The sequence below is a fragment of the Cheilinus undulatus genome, linkage group 14 (genome assembly GCF_018320785.1).
Source record: "Cheilinus undulatus linkage group 14, ASM1832078v1, whole genome shotgun sequence".
Classification (NCBI taxonomy): domain Eukaryota; kingdom Metazoa; phylum Chordata; class Actinopteri; order Labriformes; family Labridae; genus Cheilinus; species Cheilinus undulatus.
In genome coordinates, this window is record NC_054878.1 from 10,183,238 (window position 1) to 10,205,966 (window position 22,729).

The 22,729-nt window shown below is 39.7% G+C and overlaps 1 protein-coding gene across 6 annotated transcripts in view; it reads right to left on the reverse strand.

The window, feature by feature from the left end:
- Positions 1-4,053: 4,053 nt before the first annotated feature.
- The window catches only part of disp1 (dispatched homolog 1 (Drosophila)), a 105,263-nt gene continuing 86,587 nt past the window's right edge, over positions 4,054-22,729 (reverse strand). For all 6 annotated transcript variants that reach the window (XM_041805031.1, XM_041805032.1, XM_041805035.1 and 3 more), the window contains 8 exons: positions 20,866-20,895; positions 20,075-20,198; positions 18,916-19,043; positions 13,388-13,482; positions 13,008-13,105; positions 11,338-12,927; positions 8,927-9,190; positions 4,054-6,604 (listed from right to left, as the gene is read on the reverse strand). In XM_041805031.1, coding sequence (XP_041660965.1) covers positions 4,805-6,604; positions 8,927-9,190; positions 11,338-12,927; positions 13,008-13,105; positions 13,388-13,482; positions 18,916-19,043; positions 20,075-20,198; positions 20,866-20,895 — 4,129 coding nt within the window. In that variant the 3' untranslated portion in view covers positions 4,054-4,804. The remainder of the gene's footprint in view (positions 6,605-8,926; positions 9,191-11,337; positions 12,928-13,007; positions 13,106-13,387; positions 13,483-18,915; positions 19,044-20,074; positions 20,199-20,865; positions 20,896-22,729) is intronic.

The window sequence follows — 22,729 nt, forward strand, 5'->3', positions numbered from 1 at the left end:
AACGGCGTTCACGTTTTAATATTGGTTTCTATAGTTAACCTTCAGGGCCACCGTATACTTGAACCAAATAAGAGGCAGCGAAATATTGAATTTTGATTCAACTGACCACAGAACAGTTTTCCGTGCCTCAGTCCATTATAAATAAGTTTTTGCCCAGAGAAGACGCAGGTGTTTCTGGATCATGTTCACACATGGCTTCTCCTGTGCATGATGCAGCTTTAACTTACATTTGTGGATGTTAAAGCCAACTGTGTCAACAGAAGATGGTTTCTGGAATAGTTCCTGAGTCCATGCAGTGATTTCTAGTACAGAATCATGCCTGTTTTTAATGCAGCGTCCCCTGAGGGCCTGGAGACCATGAGTGTCCAATATTGACCTTCAGTCTTGTCCCTTGCTCACAGATTTCTCCAGATTCTCTGAATCTTTTGATATTATGGACTGTAGATGGTTGGATATTCAAAGTCTTTGCAGTTTTACATTGAGGTCCATAATTTTTCTTAGTCTGGTTCCTCTGCAATCTTTACTTCTGTGAGACTATGCTTCTCTGAAATGCTGCTTTTATACCCAGTCATGTTACTGACCTGTTGACGATTAACCTAAGCAGTTCCAAAATGCTCCTTCAGCTGTTTTTCATTAGTACGGTCTACTTTTCCAACCTTTTGTTGCCCTGTCCCTACTTAAAAAAAAAAGATTGCTGCCATTAAATCAAAATGAGTTAATGTTTTTAATGAAATGACAAAAATAAAACAGTCTCAACATCTGAAATGTTGTTTAGGTTCTATTGTGATAAAATCTGGGTTTATGAGAATTGCAGTCAATGAACAGTGCCCCATCTTTTTTGGAGTTGGGGTTGTAGTTTTCAATCACTTCATTAAAAGAGGGGCATACTAATATTTTTATCACTAATCAGTTCTCATTATAAGTTACTGGGATTGCAGTTAATTTATTAATTAAATAAATAAATAGTGTTTCTTGAGGCTGCTCTTTCTGATAAGTGTCTTAAAACGACAGCACAGCTACTTTAGTTCTAGATGTATAAAAACAGACTGATTGAGACTGACTTAAACTTTTTGCTCACCTTTGGAAACTTTGAAAACACTTACCTGCTTTAAAGCCAGTCCTGTGGCTCCATCAAAATCGAATTTAAAAAGCAGAAGAAAATGTTTACCCTGTAAACAAGTTGTGGAGCTCTGCTGCCTCTTCACGGTTATTTCAGGCCTGCAGATTATACTTAGAACAGACACGCATGCTTCTGAGATTCTCCCTCACAGAAAAATGTAATAAAACCTTCACTATGGCCATAGCTAATATTTGACCTCCGTTTGAACAAATATTACTGGAATGCTGAGAGCAGCCTGAGGAGGGATCCTCTGAGGAGACTCATCTTCACTGACTGATAGGAGGCTGGGACAGACACAAGGTGATCTCTATTAGCTAAAATAGTTCATTTCCTCAAACAGAGAGGAATCAAACAAGCTCAGTGTTGGTGGTTTACTCCTGAATGTTTCATTGGGCTTGTTTGTTTGTCGAGGTCGGTCCTGGGGTTAAGGAGTGTGACGAAGATGAGAGGAAATAACCAGGAAAAGTGCAGCAGTACTTTTCCAACCTCTTCAGCCTGGCTTCAGTGAAATGTTTCACACTACTGTTCCTTTTCCAGCTTCTCTCCTGCTCCCAGACTGAAGTGGAAAGAAGCACAGCAGCAAACTGATGGCTTTTAATGACTTAATCCTAATTAGTGCTCATTATATTTAAGGAGAGACATTATTGATGCTCTGAGGTGGATTAAATCAGTAATGAATCATTGTTGGCCACTTGGTGGCAGCACAGTGATCTTGTAGGCAGACAATTACATCTTCATACCCTCTGCCACTCCACAGTCAGCCAAAAACACTAACTTTCATTTGGTCCTGTGATCTGAAAGATAAATGAACAACTCGCCTTTAAGTCTCAGCTGAGGTGTCTCTACCCTGGAGTTTCTAAAAGTGACTTTACAACCTCATGGACGTCATGGAGCTGCAAGGGTGGAGGGAAAAGACTCACTCCTCAATGTTGTCCTAATCAGCCACAAAGTCATCAACTCCATGCTGCTTTTTTAAAGATTTATTAGCCACAGTGTCACAACCATCCAGGGTTGTCTATCTATATCTACGGGGCTGTGAAATAGTATCTGCTTCAGTCTAATTTCTTTTTTTTTTTGCATATTTGTCGCACAAATGTTTCAGATCATCAAGCAAATTTTTAATAGTCGATGAAGACAACCAGAGTAAAAACAAAATACAAAATGTAACAACATCTAAAGACCTGTGGGCCTCACTTGACTCAGTTAAGGTCAGTGTTCATGATTCAACAATAAGAAAGAGACAAAAATGGCATCATGGGAGAGTTCCAAGACCAAAACCACTGCTGAACAAGAAAGAACACAAACTCACATTCGACTAAAAACATCCTGATGATCCCCAAGACTTCTGGAAAAATATTCTGTGGACTGACAAGACAACAATTTAACTTTTTGGAGCTTTATACCCCATTACATCTGGAGTAAAACTAACACACCATTTCATTAAAAGAACAACAGAGCAGTGAAACGTGGTGGTGGAAGTGTGATGGTCTGGGGCTGCTTTGCTGCTTCAGGACCTGGACCAGTTGCAGTGATTGATGGAACCATGATTTCATCTCTCTACCAGGAAATCCTGAAGGAGAATGCTCTTTCCATGCCAGTAAAGCCAGTTAAACTGAAATAAGTACAGACACAGAGGCAGCATCTGCACCAACATTTGGAACCTCCAGCATATTAAAATGCACAAGATGGAGAGGCGGCTCAGAGGGGGGTGAGAGTTGACTGATGTACAACGAACTGGGGAAGTGCACTCCAAAGAAGCTGAAGTTAAGGCTGCAAATGTCTGAAGATGATAAGATACACCAGCTCAGGAGAGAGCTGGAAATAAGAACAATGATTAATAATCTTTAGAAAATGCTGGACGAAAAGTATAAAGAGAGGTAAAGGATGAGGGCAGTGATGACAGTCTACTGAGAGACTTTGAACTGGAGAAGTACGCTCTGGAGCTGAGGCTGAGGAAGAGAAAAAGGAGAACAGCTGATAAGGACGCCTCACAGCGGTCAGGTGACGCTTCTGAGGAAGACTGCAGATGACAGTCAAAACATGTCAAGGTAAAAAAACATACATTACTCTGTCTGAAAAACAGAGAAACAAATCAAGAGAAGAAGATAAAATAATAGCTTGATCTCAAACAGCACCTGCAGAAAAAAAACTGGAGAAAAAGGAAATGCACTGTGAAGATTCGCTGACATTGCTAAAAGGAGCAGAAACAAGAGGATGAAGAACAACTGGGAGACGTTGATTTGGAGAAGAACGCTTCGAAGGAGGAGCCGAAGTTACTGGAAGTGAATCCGTGTATCATTCTTTCAGTCAATATTTGATTGATAATTGGATAACAAATAAATGAAAAAGAGCTCATTTTACATTTATCTGTTTTAAAAGCAAAATCAAATAATGACAAAAAGGTTCATTTTCTTGTTTTCGTTTCTGAAACAAAATCAACTAAACAACAAACTATTTTGACTTTTACTATTTATGTTGGAATCAAAGAATTGAAAATGAAAAAACCTCCAAGCTGTCAATTTGATTTCAATATTCATCTGTGTAACCTGGTGCAGGTGTTGTGCTGAGAAAAGCATCCAGAGAATCATGTGCCCATTGCTGACTGTAAGGATTCATGGAACACAAACGCCGGGAGAGTTACAGTGCTCATCAGTGATGAGCACGTGATTCTCGGGATGCTTTTCCATGCACAACACCTGCACAGTGTTGCGCAAATCAAACTGTCACATCGTCACATTCCATCTTTAATCACAAACTAAATATCCAAAATAAAAAAAGACAAATTGTAATTTGATTGATTTACTTTCAGAAACAAAAACAAGAAAAAGAACCATTTTTTAATTTTTTAATATTCAATTATCAGTAACATATAAAATGAACAAATGATACACGGATTCAAAACCACCATAAGGAACAGGCAGCATATCCTGCTTACTAGTATGTGCTCAGCTGATGGAGGGGACAGGAGGGTTTATCAGACTGGTTGTCTCCTAAATCCAGATGTGGACCCTGGTCTACAAACTTTACAAAGTTTGACAAAGGTACCCACAGTGAGGAGAAAAAAGCAGCACAAACCTATTCCAATAAAAGTTTCTGCTCATCCAAAACATACTGGACAGGTAGACAGCATGAAAGAATGAGACAGTAGGGGGCGATAAAAAGACATTTTAATAATGAAGTTCATCTGAGGCATGTTGCAACTGGAATGCTAGCGCACACAACTTTAAAATCGGTCCCAAATACACAAAAGTGACAACGACTTATCTGCCTGCGAAATGTGGCACATTTTAAAACAGCTTATGTAATTAAAAATGAAACCATATATCCATTATAATACACGATATCGCAAAGCAGATACTGCATGATTTCAAATAGGGGCAAATGGCTGCTGTGTGGAAATGCCAAACACTTAGACATGACTTCATGAAGGAGTCTCAACCACGATGTTCATTACAATAAAGACACAGCAGTGTGCATTTCACTGTAAATAAACACTGGCGAGAACAAACAGGAAGATGTAAACAGAATTATATTAACGGGTCAGAGTGAATGTGAAACACATTTAGGCACTTAGTCAACGAACACGTCACAAACCTTGTTTATGACGGCGCACAGACAGTGTATGTGTATTTTTGGATATTTGCTACCAGGTCTGTAGCAGGTTTTTATTAAAACTTCGTTTTTTCAGCATAGGCTTTCAAAAGAGGAATTAGTTTTTATTGCAGTAGAAGGCACACTGGTCTCAGTTTTTGGCACATTAAAGTCTGAAGCTGAATTGCACTTTACTTTTAAAGTCCTGCTGAAACAGTAGAGTTTCTTTGGAGAGGTCGAGGACGCCCGCTGTCTGTCAGAGTTCTGCTTTTTGACACTTTTCTCCTCTGTGATTGGAGAACTGTTAAGCTCCTCCTGGGTGCTTGGAGTTTTACAAGCATCCACTGATACGGTTGTATCTGTTGTGGTGGACGCCTGGCTATCACAATGGTCGGTTATGTGCGGTGAGCTCAGTGACGGGGAGGGGGATTGAGTCTGAGGTTGTGTTGATGCTGGGGTCTCTGTATTTTGGCTGCTGACGGAGATTGAAGGCATTGATTTTTGTCTCTCTTGTCCCTCTGGCTCGGAGCTATTAACAGAGCCAGGAGCCTGGTTTGCATCCTGGTCTGAGGCCGTTTTGGGTCTCTGTTCTCTGGCTAAGCCACCCTGCTGGTTTGCAGTGTGGACACAGTACTTCCTGAGGTGGCAGCTGTGGGCCGGCCCTTGCCTGGGGGCCACAACTCTTCCCTGGGAGCAGTGGTGCAAATGAGCAGGAGAACAATTGACGTAGTGCATATGACACTCCATTTGTGTGTAGATGGAGTCCAGGTTTGAGGACAGCAGGGCTGCGTTTTGCTTGTTCCCTGAGACGGGGAGGAGCTGTGAAGAGGGGGGACAGGAAGGAGAGTCCTTGGGTGTCTGAGCACAAGAGCAAGCAGTCCACTGCTGGGGTCGGGGAGCAGGAGGAGGAGGAGGAGGAGGAGGAGGAGGGGAATCTCCACATGTGCAGTTAGTGTTTTGAGAGTACTGGCACCTTGTAGGTGTGCTTAGGGTGGCTACAAGGCCGTTTTCAGAGTCTGTTCTGCCAGTCTCAATCTTACTTTTGTATGTTATGTGTGAAAGAGCGTTGGTGTGATGGTGAGGAGTGATCCCATTGTAGAGCTGAGCACTCACCTCCTGCTCCTCTCTGGGTTTATCCTCATTTTTCTGACAGGAAGCCAACGGCTCCAGCTCATAATGCTCGACTTCCTGACCTCTGCTGTCCAGCTGGTACTTCCCAAGCCCAGAACCTTTCCCTTGAGGCAGTGGGGTTGTTGATGTGACCTCCGAGAACACTTGACACTGCAGCTTTTTGGGCAGGGGGATCTGACCGCAGGTCCCTTGGGGTCCTAGACAGCGACACATGCACTGAAAGAAGAAGGTAGCGAACGCCCAGCTGATGCACATAATCAGCATCATGAAGGTGCCCAGCTGGGTGTAGGCCAACACAGTCGACGGCATCATCATTGCTCCAGCGACAAAGGTGGTCAGGGCCGCCATGGCGATAGCAGAGCCCATACGGCTGAGGGAGAAAATCACCTTTCCCTCACGGTCAGGCTCAGGGGCGAGACGGTAGGCGACGCCATAGTGGACGGCAAAGTCCACAGATAGTCCTACGGCAACAGAAATGGTCACAGACTCAAGGACGTTCAGCTCCCAGCCCAGAAGAACCAGAGAGCCAACTGTGACAAATATGGTCCCTGCGATCGACAGTATAGCGTACAGGCTGATAATGACGTTCCAGGTGGTTAGCAGCATCACGCTGAAAGCAACAGCCACAGACAACACCATGGCAACAAGCGTGCCGTCTGACAGACTGTCCTGAAGGTCATAAAACTCCAGGTTACTGATGAACCAGCCGTGGCTGAGGCCTGCTGGGGCGTACCGCAACTCTTCAGTGATCCAGGCATCCACCTACAACAAAACCACCAGAAAGTGTTATGAAATTCAGTTCCAAAAAAGCTTGGACAATGTATAAAATGTGAATTAAAATAAAGCACAGATATCAGCAATCTTTAAACCTAATTCATTAAAGCAGCACAAACTAAAGATTGGGGCTGATTTGGGAAGAAAATATTTCAATTATTTTTAACTTCTGAAGTTTATGTATTTCTCAGCAAAGAAGAAAAAATCATTCTATATTATAACGAACACCATATTTGGTAGATTAAATTAAGACTGAACAATCTGAAAAAAAATGTAATTTTTCTGACCCATTGCAAATTTGATATGAACTACTGTAGTTAAGAGAAAGACAGTTTTATGTTTTTCTCATTTCTAATAAGAGAAACACGCAAAAACAAGAAAAGTAGGATTTTTGGCAAACTATTCTAGAAAAATTGACACGTTTCCATGATGTGTACAGCAGAATTTATTAAAAAACTTATTAAAATGGTATTTTGAAACACATTTCAGGTCAAAGAAATATTGCACCTTATGCGATTTGAAAATTGCAGTTGCAGAAATTGCAATTTTATCTAAATTTTATTGTAAAGCCAATGTATTCTAAGTTCACACTGGGGAACTTTGTGATGTGATATCAATTTAATGCTGGCATTTTAGCACATCTTACAGCTGATTCAGAGAAAAGATGTGTTATTGGGCTAAAGATGTGATGTTTTCAGCAAACTGATCTGTTCTGTGATCAAAAATGAGAAAAAAGTTTTCATTGTGGGAGTATTACACCAAGAGAAGTAATGTAAAAACATCAGCTAAATTGTAATTTTTAACATCAGTATTGGCCCTGAATTTTGCAATCATATCATCTCTGAGCTCATCTTAGACTGACTGTACTAAAAGTGGAAAAGTTTGCTGTGGTCCCAGGAGTCCACATTTCAAACTGTTTTTGTAATTAATGGTTGCTGAGTCCTCCAGGCTAAAGAGGAAAAGGACTATCCAGTTTGTTATCAATGCTAAAGTCAAAAGCATCTGTGATGGTGTGCAGGTGTTTTAGTACCCATTGCACGGGTAACTTGCACATCTGTGAATACACCATTAATGCTGAGGGGTACACACAGGTTTTGGAGTGACATTTGCTTCCATCCTGACAAGATTTTTTCAGGGACATCCCTGCTTATATCAGCAAGACAATGCCAAACAGCATTCTGCATGAGTTACAACAGCATGGCTTCACAGTGAAAGAGTCAGGATACACTGAAAATGTATGGAGCATGAATAAATGACAGAAAATTATTACGGTTCACTTACAGCAAATAAAACAGTTTACAAGATCAAAGTGAAATTTCTGAATTTCCAAGGTAACCGAAAGGGTGTAGGCTGAAGCTACAGCTTATTAAAACCTACCCCTCTTATCTCACAAAAACATAACCATCACAAAATAAGTGCATAGCAAGAACAACTCTGATGGATTTACTGTTAACATTCACTGGCAAAAATTACATAACAACATATTCATATTAACTTAAAATTCCATGGTGCATTTAAAAACTAACTGATTCTTATAAAGTCTTTTATGCCTTACGAATGTACTGCATGTTTTTACATTTTCAGCAGAAGAATTCCTCAAATGTACTCCTCTAACTGACAGACAATGAGATTTGACATTTGTTCTTATCTGTTTTTTTGAAAAATGAATGTTCCTCTCAGACTGTATTGACTGTCTCTCATCATAAACAACTTCTGGATACTTTGTGGTAATTTTCCAGTTTAGCTTTATGCATTGTTTGTTTTGTATTGTATTCAACTAAGTCTGTAAATTTTATTAAATTTAGCTGCAAAAATAAAGGATTAGTTGGTTCACAACAGAGTTTTTTACTAATAATTCGTATGGCTTTATGAGGTGCAAAATACGACAACAGAAACTCCAAACTGTTGAGCAAATCTAGATGCACATCAGGCAAGAATGGGAAATAATTTTAATTTCAATACTTTGTAATTAGTATCTTCACTCTACAGACCCTTACAGACTGTTGTTAGAAGAAAAGGTGATGTAACAGTGGCAAACTTGCTGCTGTCCTAACTTTTTTTGGAACATGCTGCAAGCATTAAATTAAGAATGTTTGTATATTTTTTTAAAAAAAGTTTGAACATTATATATCTTGTCTTTGTCTACCAAATATAGGTTGCACAGATTTGCAAATCACAGTGTTCTGTTTCACATTTTACACAGCATCCCAGCTTTTTTTGTAATTGGGGTTCGTAGAAGAAATTCATTCTCCAATATCACAAAATATTGTTATTCAGATAAATTGCACTGAGAACCCCCACGGACCATACCTCGCAGTAGAACTGGTACATCTTCTCATAGGCCAGCGTGAAGAGGTAGGTGCTCTGGAACTCCAACACTATGGCTCTAATGGTGTCATTGATGTCAAATCGAGGTCCAGGGGTCTTACTGTTTAGGTGGTAGCTAGTACTCCGATCCAGTTCCATGATGGCCCTTTTGATGCACAACTCAAAGACATCCTGCTTGTAGGGGAAGGTGGACTGACTGCAGCAGGGGTATACAGAGGCCTCCTCACAGTCATGGTTCTCCATCCACTGGTAAATAAGAGGGAGGTTAAAGGTGTTAAACTCTGGTGGAACTTTTCAAGTAACCAGGTTTTTTCAGTAAACTACTGCATGAATAGAAGTACACATTATTATTAGTTTAAACTTAGTATTGACAGATATTAGCTCAAAAATTTAATTATTGGTATCAGCAGAAATAACATTTTTCATCTGCATTTATAGCCAGTATATCTGTACTGCACATCATCAGAATTTATAAATACGTTCTTGAAGTTTAAAGCTGAATCAAAGGACCCAACTCACTTTTATTTCTTTTTCCTTTCTCACTCCTAAAACTTTATAGTTGGTTCTCAAGACTGAAGTGATACAGTGCCTATTAAAGTCTTCCCCCTGTTGAATGTTTTACCCTTTTATTGATTTTATAAACCAATCATGTTCAATATAATTTGACTTTTTTTCACAAAAAAAATGACAAAATATAATCTTAAAGTCAAAGTTAAAACACATATCTACAAAGCATTATCAATTAAACAAAACTATGTAATATAAAATATGTGGTTGCATAAACGTTCCCCCCCTTCAAGTCAGTACTTAGTAGATGAACCTTTCGCTGCAATCACAGCTCTGAGTCTGTGGGGACAGGTCTCAATCACCTTTCACATCTGGACACTGCAATCTTGCTCCATTCTTCTTTGCAAAACTGCTCAAACTCTGTCAGGTTGCAGAGGGATTGGGTGTAAACAGCCTTTTTAAAGTCCACCCACAAATTCTCTTGCAGACTGAGGTCTGGGCTTTGACTCCTTTGCAAGCATTCTGGGACCTACGTCCAAGAAGCCTCCCCACTACATGATGCTGCCAACACTGTGCTGCACAGTGGGGATGGTATGTTTGTGGTGATGTGCAGAGTTTGGTGTCTACAAACAAAGCAACTTGTCTGATGCCCAAAAAGCAACATTTTGGTCTCATCAGCCAAAAAGACTTTCTACCAATTGACCTTGAAGTCTTCCACATGCCTTCTGGCAAAAACTCTAGACCAGATTTAATCTGAGTGCTCTTCAACAGTGGCTTTCTCTTTGCCACACTCTCATGGAGCTTTAACTGGTCAATGATCCTCTGACCAGTGTCTTCTGACCATCCCAAGGTCAAGGTTAAAGCTTGGGGGGACCGAGCCTTTTCAGTCGCTGCTCCAAAGCTCTGGAATGCTCTTCCTCTTCCTCTTCCTCTTCCTCTTCGACTGTCCCGCTCGCTGCCTGTCTTTAAATCAAACTTAAAAATGCATTTTTACTCCCTGGCTTTCACCTCTGCTTGAGAATTTGGCTTTTAATCCTGTTTTTATCGATCCATTTATGTCCTCCACTTTTTACTTTGGTCCTGCGTCTGTGTTTTATTGTTCGTTTTATTGTTTTTAATTTTTACTGTACAGCACTTTGGTCAGCATTTTGTTGTTTTTGAAACGTGCTTTATAAATACATTTGGATTGGACTGGACTGGAATGACCTGGGCAGTTGTTGTATAGTTGTTGTAGAGTATCTCCCATCTCAGCTGCTGAAGCTTGTAACTCCTTCAGAGTAGTTATAGGTGTCTTGGTGGCACATCAAAGTCTTGCACAGTGACTCAGTTTGTGAGGACAGATGGTGTGATGGTAGCCAGGAATACTGATTAACTAGTGAGTTGACCTTCCAGAAACAGGTGTCTTTATACTAAATTCACTTGAGACACATTCACAGCACTCAGGTCATCACTAATTGTGAGACTCAGTTAGCTGGACTTCTGTTGAATTAGGTCAGTCACTTTAAAGGGGGTGAATATTTATGCGGTCACTTAAATCACCTTACATCATTATATCTAATCAACATCACTTTGTAGAAATCGATTTTCACTTTGACATAATAGTTTTTGTCATAAAACCAAATTATTTTGACCATGATTGATTTATAAAATCAACAAAAGGGAAAAACATCCACGGGAGTGAATACTTTTTAAAGGCAATTAGGTCAAAGCTGTTTACATTTTTGCACTTGAGAAGAATGTGCTCTGTGTTATTTAAAGTAACTGGTCATGATTGTCTAAGGGAAACATACTGCAGTTGTGAACCGTTTATCTTGACTGTCTACTTCGTTATATTACATCTTAAGTGTATTAAATCTTACTGAATGTTGTACACATGCAGCACTGACCTGTTTGAATGTCTCTATGAAGCAGCTGGTGAAATCTTGCTCCTCCGGCTGATAGACAAAGCTCTGATTTCGCAGCTTCTGGCAGAAGTTGAGGATCCACAGCTGAGCCGCTGGACTGGCAATGTTGAAGCTGCTGTCCAGCATCAACTTCCCCTTGTTTTTGGGGTTCAGGGGATCTCCGTTATCCACAGGTGTCACACCCCAGATGATGGTGATAGGCATGTGTAGATCCTCACCATGATGAACCCTCTCAAACATAAAAAGTTTCTTATACTCTGCATCGTAGCGCTCAAAAGGATGAGAGGAACGAAACACCTGAAACTCTGCCAGCTCCAGAGACGGGAGCTTCATCTTTGGGTTCACACAAACCACATAGGCCCCGCCCACAGTGATGGCAAGGAACCAGAAGAGCCAAATGTAACGTAGTTTGATGACGATGCAAGGCAGCACCTTCTCAAAGAAAATCCTGGATGCCTCAGAGACAGTAAACAGGCATTTATTGGCTCTCTGACAAAGACCTGTCCAGAGCACTCTGCTGCCGTAGGCTCTGTCCTGGTGTGGGGGCTTAGAGCAGGGGAACATGTTAGGAAGGTAGCGTTCATTTAGCACCACCACAGCTGGAAGCCATGTCACCATGAGGATATAGTTCACCAGTATGGCAGTGCCTGCGTAAACACCAAAGCAGCGTATCGCTGTGATGTTGCTGACATAGTTGGCATAAAAAGCAGCAGCAGTGGTGAAGCTGGTGACAAACATGGACAGGGCTGCATGTTGCAGGGTGACGCTGACGATCTCTGTCAGCTCAGCGTGTGGCTTATCAAATTTGGTGTAGTTCCACACGTCACAGAGCACGAACGCATCATCTGCCCCAATGCCAACGAGGATGATAAGGGCCGTGAGGTTCATGAAGGGGAAGAACTCAAAGTTGAAGACCATTCGGTAGAGAAAGTAAGACACAATCAGTGAGCTGATGATGGCTATTATTGTCATTAGAGTGATGAACACCGACCGTGTGTACACACACATGACAAGGAGGACAATCACTATGGCTATGGCGGGGTACACTGTGTCTGTGAGGAGGTAGTCCTGAAAGAGATCGTGTTTGATACCAAACTCGATTCCCGTGACGGTTGTAACGCCGTCTGATGAGTTCCAGTTCTCAAAATTATCTAAGTAAATGTTCATCATAGACTGTCCTGTCTTTGTAGGGGAGAAGAGCATGCTATACTTAAGCACAGGTGGCGGAAACTCCAGGCTCTTAGGACTAAGAAAGTCCTTGTCTACCAGGAAGTGGAGGATCTGGTAGACTGCGTTGTATTTGGTGCACTTCCGGGGTACACTTCCACACTTCATCTGGTCTTTCCTTCGCAAGGCCATGTCCCAGCAGTCAGGCCCGAGGGTGCCGTTGTGGTAGTACTTGGCACAGGAACGCAGGATTTTGAGCGTGTGTGATACATCACGCTCTGTTATCTTCTGGCAGGATGATCTGTTGTTCATGACTGCGATATAGTTACCGAGGGTCCAGCTGGGGCAGCAGGAGGCATCATTGGTGCGCTGACAAAGACCCCGGTAGTCACGATGGGAGCGCACCTGGAAACAGAGGAAATGACTAAACACACAGGTGAATAAAGACATGAGCCATTCAGCAATGCAAAGCAGAAGGAACTTACCCTTGTGTTGTCCAAATTGCACATGGATTTGATGGCTTGAATATTCCACAAGTTCTTCCCCTCGGCTGATGTAAACACAAGCCTTGAAAAACTGTCATCTGCATGAACAAAAAAGGATATACACTTCACTTTCACTTCATATACGTGGCAAAAAGATCTGATTAGTCAAATTATTTTAATTGAAAGATCCAAGTGCATCTGTGGAGCCCTGGATCTTTAAAGCTTGTTTTTCTGTCCTCCAGCAATTTCCATTTTGTTTATCAAAGTCCAGTTTCTGTGCAGTGATGTCGCTTCTACTATCTGTTTTATAGCTGTATGGAGTTTGTGCATCTACTAGCTATGGTAGGGTACTCCCTGTGTTTCTGTTTTAAAAATCTCACCTGGAACATCACAGAAGAAATCTTTACTGAAGTCCCATTCTGCTTGCCGTTTGTCTCTGTCAAAGTGGTCCTCGTTCCATCTGGGCTCTTGGTGGCTGCAAAACAACAGAAGATTAGCACATTCAGTTGGGAATACTATCATCATAGATTCAACTCAGGAGGGTCCAAACTTGTTTAAACGGAGGGCAGCATACAGAAAATACCAGGAAAACTAAGTCGCTTAAATAAAGCTCACCTTTAATGCGTTAATGTTAGTAAAACCAGACCAATATGGGTTACGGTCTATTTAGTGATTGAATATGCTGAAAGTAAAGACAGCATCACAGCTTTCCATTAACAGCTGATGATGCAAAAAGTCAATCATTGTTGAGAATTTTGGCCAATAAGATTACAGGGAGGCCCTGTCAGCCTCAGCCACCACTGGATCCACCCCTAGCCAGGATGAGGATGATGCTCTGAGCATCTCACTCCTAGCTCATCATATTCAGAGAGGCAAACTTTTTGCATAACCATAACTAGTTGGGCACCCTGTCAAAATATCTGGGACCACTCCTACTCTAACACCTTTGCATGCACATTGTGGTACTCTGAAAGCAGTGGGACACCAGACTCTGTTGATGGGATAGAGGGGGTAATAAGAAGGTTTCAAGCTGGTGAAAGCCTGATAACTTCTAAAACAAGGTATATACAGAAAATATTACATTTAATGAATTATTAAATTTAATATTTTTCAAGCCATTTTTCAAGCCATCCTTCATACATTTTAAAAATCCACTGAATCTTTATTTTTCTAAAATGTTGCATTAATAATAGTTAGGCTTTGGGTTCTGTGCCAGTGGTAAGACTAAAATGTGAAAACAAAGAAAAGGGAGTGCTGGGAGTATTTCTCATTATAGTTTGCATATTAGGCTATCCTGAAGAATCATGAGATTCCACTATGTAAAAAATTATACCATGAGGAATCTGAATATAAGGTCTTATTTTCTTAAGTGGTGTAAATGTGGTTTTTCTACAAGTTTTGAACTACAGTTGATGCTAAAAGGTCAAACAGCGTACAATTTGATTTTTAAGAAAAGAAAATTAAAAGCATTGATGTGTCAAAGAAGACTTTACTGTTGCAGCTGATCAGACATAGCTCAGTTTAATTGAGATGTATTAATTTGATGTTTTATTTCTTTAAGTCTACGTGAACTAAAACTTATATATATAAACATATACAAATTAAAAACAACAAAACTTCAAATACTTTCTGTTCTCATGCTTGTATGGACAAAAAGAGGGGTAATGTCTCTGTATCAAAGACTGCACAGTTATAGTGGTATAAGAACGCATCTCTAATGTTTATTAAAGAAATAAGCAGCACTACTTTTGTTCCCTAGAAAAATGAAACAAGACTTAGTGTGGTATAAGGAGGGGAGTCATTGTGTGTAACGATCACATGGGGGCTCTGATTGGACAGGGAGGCAAAGCGAGGAGGCGCAGAGAAGACTCATGCATGATGCATTTGTGTTCTTTTGCAGAAACAATGCTGCAGCCGTATTTTGTGAGTCGTGTAGCGCCTCCATGCCAGTGACAGACAAGAATGGCAGAGTAATCAGCTGGTTGTCAGAACGAGACCGAGGGGTTGACAGACAAAGGAGATGGGGCAGGAAAACGTGCTGACAGCAGAGGAGGCCTCTGGGTACACCATCCACACATAAGTACACAATTACATCTGCAGACCGAGACATGCAGCGGGGCAGACAGAGAGACAAAGACAGCTACAGACAGAGCAGGAGACAGAGAGGTGGAGACGGAGGGAATGATGAAGGCTGCACCTTAAAGGATCCATTTTCACCAGAGTGGAGCTTGAAATACTAATGTCACTTCTATAAATGCAGGATACAAAACCTGAACATAGCTTCCTGCATGAATGTGTTGCTCATGACTCGACACAAGAAGAATAGATCCGAAAGAAGCTGTTTAAGTCAAGTTAGTGCACAAAGGGCTACAGAGTGAACAATCAATGAGTCAGAGACAAACATAAACAAGACTTTCTCTTTAGCGAGCATATCTGCAGAGAGAACACAGTGGACCACATTGTGAACAGAACTCTACGTTGGTCCTATTTCCTTTCAAGAAGGGATTCAGACCTTTCAGCATGTCAGTCAACACTACCCTTCAGCTGTATGTCCCCCTTTCACTGCCTGCGTCTCATATCCTGGTTCTCCCTTGACCCTTGATTGAGAAATAATAATCGTATTGTGCAATTGTACTGTGAGGCTGCAGCTTTTTGTTAGTCTTTCTTTGGCTATACTGACAGTAAAACATACGAGCACTGGTCCTCCTTTGATGGGAAGTCATATGGTTTAGATTTTTGAGAGTCAAGGACAATATTAATAGTTGAGTTTGATTTTGAGATAGTGTGACTTCTTCTTCAGTTTTTGGACCCAAATCTTATAACAATCAGATATTTCCATGTAGCTTCAGCTGAAAACAGACTTCTAGTTAGGGGGGAGTATTCAGGTACTAGCAGGAGCATTTTTTTTCTAGACATTTTTCATTAATTATGTTGTAGGCTCTAAATAAACAATATTTTAACATGTGAGTGTGTAAGTGAACTTAGAGTCTTGTTGCTCAAACAGAGCAGTGATATGGGGAGAAGGAGAGGATATTTTCCAATTGTTTTACAATGGTTAAGCTCAAAGGAAGTTAAAAAACACAGGGGCACAGATTGCCTGGTGGTTAAAATGTGCCCCAGACTGTGGCTCTACCCACTGTCCTCCTCTTTAAATAAAGGCTTAAAGGATATATCTTTAAAAAAAAAAAAAAAAAAAAAGTTAGAAACACACCAAAACCTCTGCAGAGACATGAAGGCAGATTTAGGATTTTGTTTGACTGGTCATGAAGCCTCTCTCTGCCCTCTGTCACAGCCTGTATCCTCACCTACTGTTTCATTCACCATTTTGCAATATAGGAGGTTTGGCTATTAACCCTTTCATGCATGAATTATGACAACCTCAGTCAGGATTTTTTTTCCTATGTGTTTTATTACTCTTTAGGCATGAAAAAAAAGAATTGAACTTCATTTTTTAAAAACATACATTTTTCAAGGAGTTATTGACATGTCCACTCGGGTGGACAACATGCGTTTTAGCTTTCAACTAATGAAATATGTTTTTAACAAAACAATGAATAAAATGACTCATAATGTGAACACTATGAAATGCTTCATGTTTTAATGTTGTTTAACTAATGTGTTCACATATCCCTTGTAGTGTGTTAGAAAGCTGCCCACATCTTTAGTGTTGGCAGGTCAAATTTGACCCGTGATTTAACTCAGCTTGAAAATACTTGAAAAACAATAGTTATCATCCAATATTGTTTTTCACCTCATAACTAACTTAGTATGTATTCATATCCATGTAAAAACTGTTTTAAATGTTATTATTTTTGGCTAATTAGACCTTTTCTTTTACAATATACCACTCGTTTTCAATTAAAAAACTGTTTAAATTCACTGATTTTATTTCTTACGGTGAAGATAATGGGTAAGTATATTATCCAAGTCTAATAGACTAATATTAGAGCTGTCTACCAAAAAAATTGATTGTGTTTTTTAATTTTTTTTACTTAACATTATTAACAAAATTGACATCTGTGGTCAAAACTGACCCTTTTTATAAAACCAACTTTATTTTACTTTATTTTAGGTGTGTGTGTCTGTTTGAAGGTGTGTGTGTCTATACGAAGGTGTGTGTGTCTATATGAAGGTGTGTGTCTGTTTGAAGGGGTGTGTGTCTGTATGAAGGGGTGTGTGTCTGTATGAAGGTGTGTGTGTCTGTTTGAAGGTGTCTGTGTCTGTATGAAGGTGTGTGTGTCTATATGAATGCGTGTCTGTATGAATGTGTGTAAGTTTGTATGAATTTGTGTGTGTCTGTATGAATGTGTGTTTGTCTTTATGAAGGTGTGTGTCTGTATAAAGGTTTGTGTCTATAAGAAGGTGTTTGAGTCTGTGTGGATGTGTGTGATACCGTATGAAGGTGTGTGTGTCTGTATGAATGTGTGTGTGTCTTTATGAAGATGTGTGTGTCTGTATAAAGGTGTGTGTGTGTGTGTGTGTGTGTCTATATGAAAGTATGTGTGTCTGTATAAAGGTGTGTCTGTCTGTATGAAGGTGTGTGTGTCTGGGTGACTTTCATGATTGAACTAATATGCAAAAAATATTGGTACATTCTAAAAAAACAAAATTTACATTCTAATAACATAAATTAATTGATTCATAGCCAAAAAAGTTAGTGCACATTAAGTATTTTCAAAAACAACAAAGTCACAGTAATAGTATGAATTGGAGTTAAAATATGGCCAGCAATGCATGATGTCCAATTTAGTGGACAGATGATCAATCACAATTTCCTCCCAACACAAAATCAATACTTGGAAATTTCAACAAATATATTGCTCTTTAGTTGTTACTTGACGTCTCCATATTTTTCTTTTTACCTGCAAGGTTCTCTTGGAATAGAAGGAATGGACGGATTTTCCTTCACTGCTCTGCACTTCTGGCATTCTGTCGGCCGTCTTGGTTTTAAGAATTTTTTGTTGCACTTACAACCGCTGGCCAGACAGTGGCAGTGTATAGGATGACACACTACGGCCAATGTAGTGGCTGATGCGCAACTTTGACATCAGCCCTCATGCATATAGAAGAAAACAGCTTTTGAATAGCTGTCCACTGTAGTGACCACTATGCGTGAAAGGGCTAGATAATAAGGCTGCACTCCTGAGGATAAAACCACCATGGTTCCTAGTGTTATATTTTAAAGCTTAGGTATTCATGCAAAACTGCTGTAAGTTTCAAGTAAGTGACTTCTTTAGTTCACTGATAACAACTGATTGAAGTGTTTTTTCGAAGGCATCAGAAAATGATTAGTTTAAAAGTTGAGCGGTGCATTGACTTGAAATTTCTAGTGAAATTGAACAAAACAGCAGTAAACTTTTTTGGTACATTAACTGAGGTGTATGGGGAACACTGCATGTCACTTACATGTGTATTTGAATTGCACAAAAGATTCAATGAAGGCAGAGAGGATGTCCAAGATCACGAACATTTTTGGCACCCATGTGCATCAAAAACTTCTCAAAACATTCAACAAATTGAACAAACTGTTCAAAGAATTTTTGCAGAAATTATCTCCATCGATAAAGAGACTGTTTAGCAAACTTTGCATGAAAATTTGAACAGGATGAAAAAAAAACTGGTCTTAATTTTGTCTCGCTTAAAGACCACATTGTCCTTAATACAAAATGGCGCCTGATGTTGACCTACACAGAGCAGCAAAAGTTGCGTCTCAGCGTGTGATTGTCTGTTTATCTTTTATTTTTTAGAACAATACAAAAAAAGAGTAGAGTTAGGTAGAGACTGTTGGATCTGTAGAAGTTCAACATATAGCTGTGCTTCTGTGGTCTCTCAAATAGCCTTATGCTTTCAAATAAAAAGTGTTACATTAGTTTAAGATAGGACAGTGAAACAGATGCAAGTCACTTACTTTTTGGCCTGCTCATCGGCATATTTAAAGGGGTAGTTGGCAAGTGTGGCTTTGTAGCCTGTGTTCTTCCCCATGTTGCTCCATGTGACCAGTCTCTGGCCGATTGCTGTTCCCCGTGGCTCAAAACCCTGTTGGCAACAAAACAAAGCAACAATAAGCTACAGCATTCAGCATAATGAAAACAAATACAATACTGGTACAGAATTTAGTGAATATTGTGCAAAATGACAGTTTAATTCATCATACAGTGATTCTATTGAATTTGACATGCCATTGTATATTTAACAATGCATACTAGTACATGCAATACAAAGTGGCAAAAGTGTGTGGGGGGGGGGGGGGTGACCAAAACATGAGTAAGAGGTGGCAAAAAAAGTGAAAAGTGACTAAAATGGGCAAAAATCAGAAAAAAGGGTGGGAAAAATGGGCATAAAGTAGCATTTAATTACAAAAGGCAGCTTACATGGGCGAGAAGTGGCAAAAAGGGGCAAAAAATTGCAAAAAACAGGATAAAAGTGTCAAAAATTGGTAAAAGGTAACAAAAAGAAGTGGTAAAAAATGGGCTTAAAGCGGCTATGTGAGAAAAGTGGCACAAAAGGGCAGAAAGTGGCAAAAATGGTAAAAAAGTGGCAAAAATGTATCAAAAAATGAGTGAAAAGTAACCAAAATGGGCACAAATCAGCAAAAAGGTGAGAAAATGGGCAAAAAGAGGCATTTAATTGCAAAAAGCAGGACAAAAGTGTCAAAAAATTAGCTAAAAGTGGCAAAAAGAAGTAGCAAAAATGGGCTTAAAGCAGGAATAATGGAATTAAAGTAGCAAAAAATTGCAAATAAGGCCAATGGAACTATACAGACAAAAAAAGAGGCTGACAATTAAGTTTGACAATTAAATCCTACTGTGTATGTGTGGGAAACAAACTGATTAATGTTATTTGCAATATATAATTTATGAGGTCAAATTTTTCATTTTAAGGTTTCTGGGGAATAATATTTCAAATTAAGACACAAAAGCCACATGTGACTCTAGAACCACACGTTGAGTATCACTACTCTATGCTTAAGTTTTTTTTTTTTAACTCCTCAGATCACACACATAAGTATTTGGGTTTTTGTGTTACACAGGTTAATGACATAGGAGGGCATTTGCGTCCATACTCACCAGCAGTGGATCAGAGAAGTCAGGCAGATCAGGCACCAGGATGCCAACTAAAGCGCACACAACAATGAGCACGGTGCAGACCCCCAGCACCACCACAGGCCAGTCAGCTATTAGCTGGGCGTAGCTGGAAACAAGAAGAAGACTTAAAGTAAGGCACAGGGATGAAAAAAAACTACACCATGTGAGATTACTCAAAATGTTTGAGACTGTAGAACAGTTTATCTGATGATCGATGAGGCCTCAAACAAATAAAGAGTGAAACAGAGGACAGAACAAGAACTGAAGACTTTGTTCTTACTTTCTTAGTAAATGGAACCAGCAGAAGCTTACAAAAATATTTTTACCACGAGCTATCAAGTAGGTTAGAAGAGGAGGTCCAAAATAATCAAAATGATGGAAAAGAAAGAAGAAGTGAAAACGTCAGACCTTGTCTTTTTCATCTCCGCCTTCTTTGGATGTCTAAGATTTACTGAGATTACAGGTTACAGATGCATAAGCATTTCTAAAGCCCTAAAAATACTGTGATTCTCTACTAAAAGATGTCCAAGTTTAGGTAAGAAACATCCAAATTAATGGCAGTATAGTGAAGAAACAAAGAGATCCGAGCAGCTGTAAACAGAGCTCAGGTACGGGGAGTTGCACAACTCTGGTTGAAAACTCTCATGACTCACTAATAAGGAATGACAGCTTAGTGGGAGCAATGATTGATAGATGACATGAACAAAGGGAGGATAGATAGTGGTGTGATCCAAAGCATCAAAAGAGGAGGAACCCTTTCTGGCAGCTCTTACCTTTTGGGGAACCGAAATGGCCTTGCAGGGCTGAAAAACAAACAGAGGGAAGATGAATTAGGTTTGCATTTTGAAGTCATAGCAACAAAACAGATTTGTGCTGACTACATCATTTTCCTCAGGACCACACCTTTCTTTTTACCAGGAGCAGCACACACTCCTGTCTACTGGACCTTAGAAAAAAATTAAAAGTGACAAGGCTTTCAAAACTAATGTAAAATAATCACACTTTTTTTCTCTTTTAATACTCTTTGAAATACAGGAAAGCTTTGAGGACGTATGTTTCTAATCTACATGTGCCACACGCAGACATTCAGGCTTAAAACAAGAAATACAGATTTGCCCACAGATACAAATGGATCTGATTTCTGCTTGGACTTAAATTGACCATGCCAAAGCACACTTGACACCGAAAATCCACATCTTTTTACCCTTGTTTTGCTCTGCACTCAAGCACAATACACTTTGTCGGTGCTGGGTTAAAGAGGTGGGCTTTGGCTTGGTGCAAATGCTCATATAATTAGATGCCGAAGCATGGGTGTGTAATGTGCAGTGTTAATTCCTATGACTAAAACTATTCATCAACAGCCTCTTTTTCCATGACAAAAACTAGACTAAGACTAACAAAAACAGATCTGTGATGACTAAAACTGACAAAAACTAAGTTTACTTTTCGTCAAGATGACGAAAACTAGACAAAAATGAAATGTTTTTGTCGGACATTTAGAATCCATGCTATTTCATCCCTTTGGGTAAATCTGTCAAAAAACAATGCAGCTGTAGTTACTCTGCCTCTCAGCTGTAGAAAGCAGGGACCCCAGGTTTGGCAGAGCGCACAGAACACACTATCATGACTTGGTACCAGATTTAGGCAAGAAATTAAATGGACTAAAAGTAAAGACTAAAATGTGAGGACTTTTTATGGACTAAAAGTAGACTAAAGTGTCTTGAGTTTTAGTTTTCATAGACTAAAACTAAAAAGGGTAGTAACGATTAAAATGCGACTAAAACTAAAAGACATTTTTTTCTAAAGACTAACACTAAAATTAAAAATAGCTGCTAAAATTAACACTGGTAACGTGGATGTGACATACATATGGCAACTCCATAATAAAGTACATGTACTTTAATATAATGTCATTACAGTCCCTGTTAGTGTCATGGTCAGAGAGTTTAATACTTCTGTCCTTATAGTTTATGTGGCCATTCGTCTTAATGCTGGGGCGTTAGAGGACCACAAAATGAGCCACATATCAAACCATGATGACATACTGTGCTTCAGCTAGTTTGCCCTTATCTCAGTGCACCTATAGGTTAAGTCGTCTGCAAAATGTGATGACTCGAATTCACCAGAGGAACATCAGTATCTGGACACATCATCATTATGGAAGGTTCTAATAAATGACAGCATGGGATTTGTAACAACAAACAAACAACAAACTTTTCCCTTTATGCTGGACCAACAGACAACACTTCTGTAGCTAAAGCAATCACTGGCCCTGCTCACACTCGCACAGCACTACTGAAATTGTCCTGAATTTACCTAGATGAGCTGCATGTGAGAACAACAACAGTAAAGAATCATGCTTTACCCTGTTATGATAGTGGTGGGCAATATAGCCTCAAAATCCAATCTGTGGTCTGAAGTAGCATAATACCTGTTACCTGACCTCTTGTCATCAGTGACAGTTGCTCACGAAGGATGGAAAATGCCCTTTGTTTTGTTTGCACATATAAATGATCATGCCTAACGCTGCAATCAGTAATTGTAACATTTATCATTATTACAAAATTCCTTAGACCACAATAACATAATTTTGAGTCTATAACACCCACCCCCATTTCTTATACATTAATATGAAAC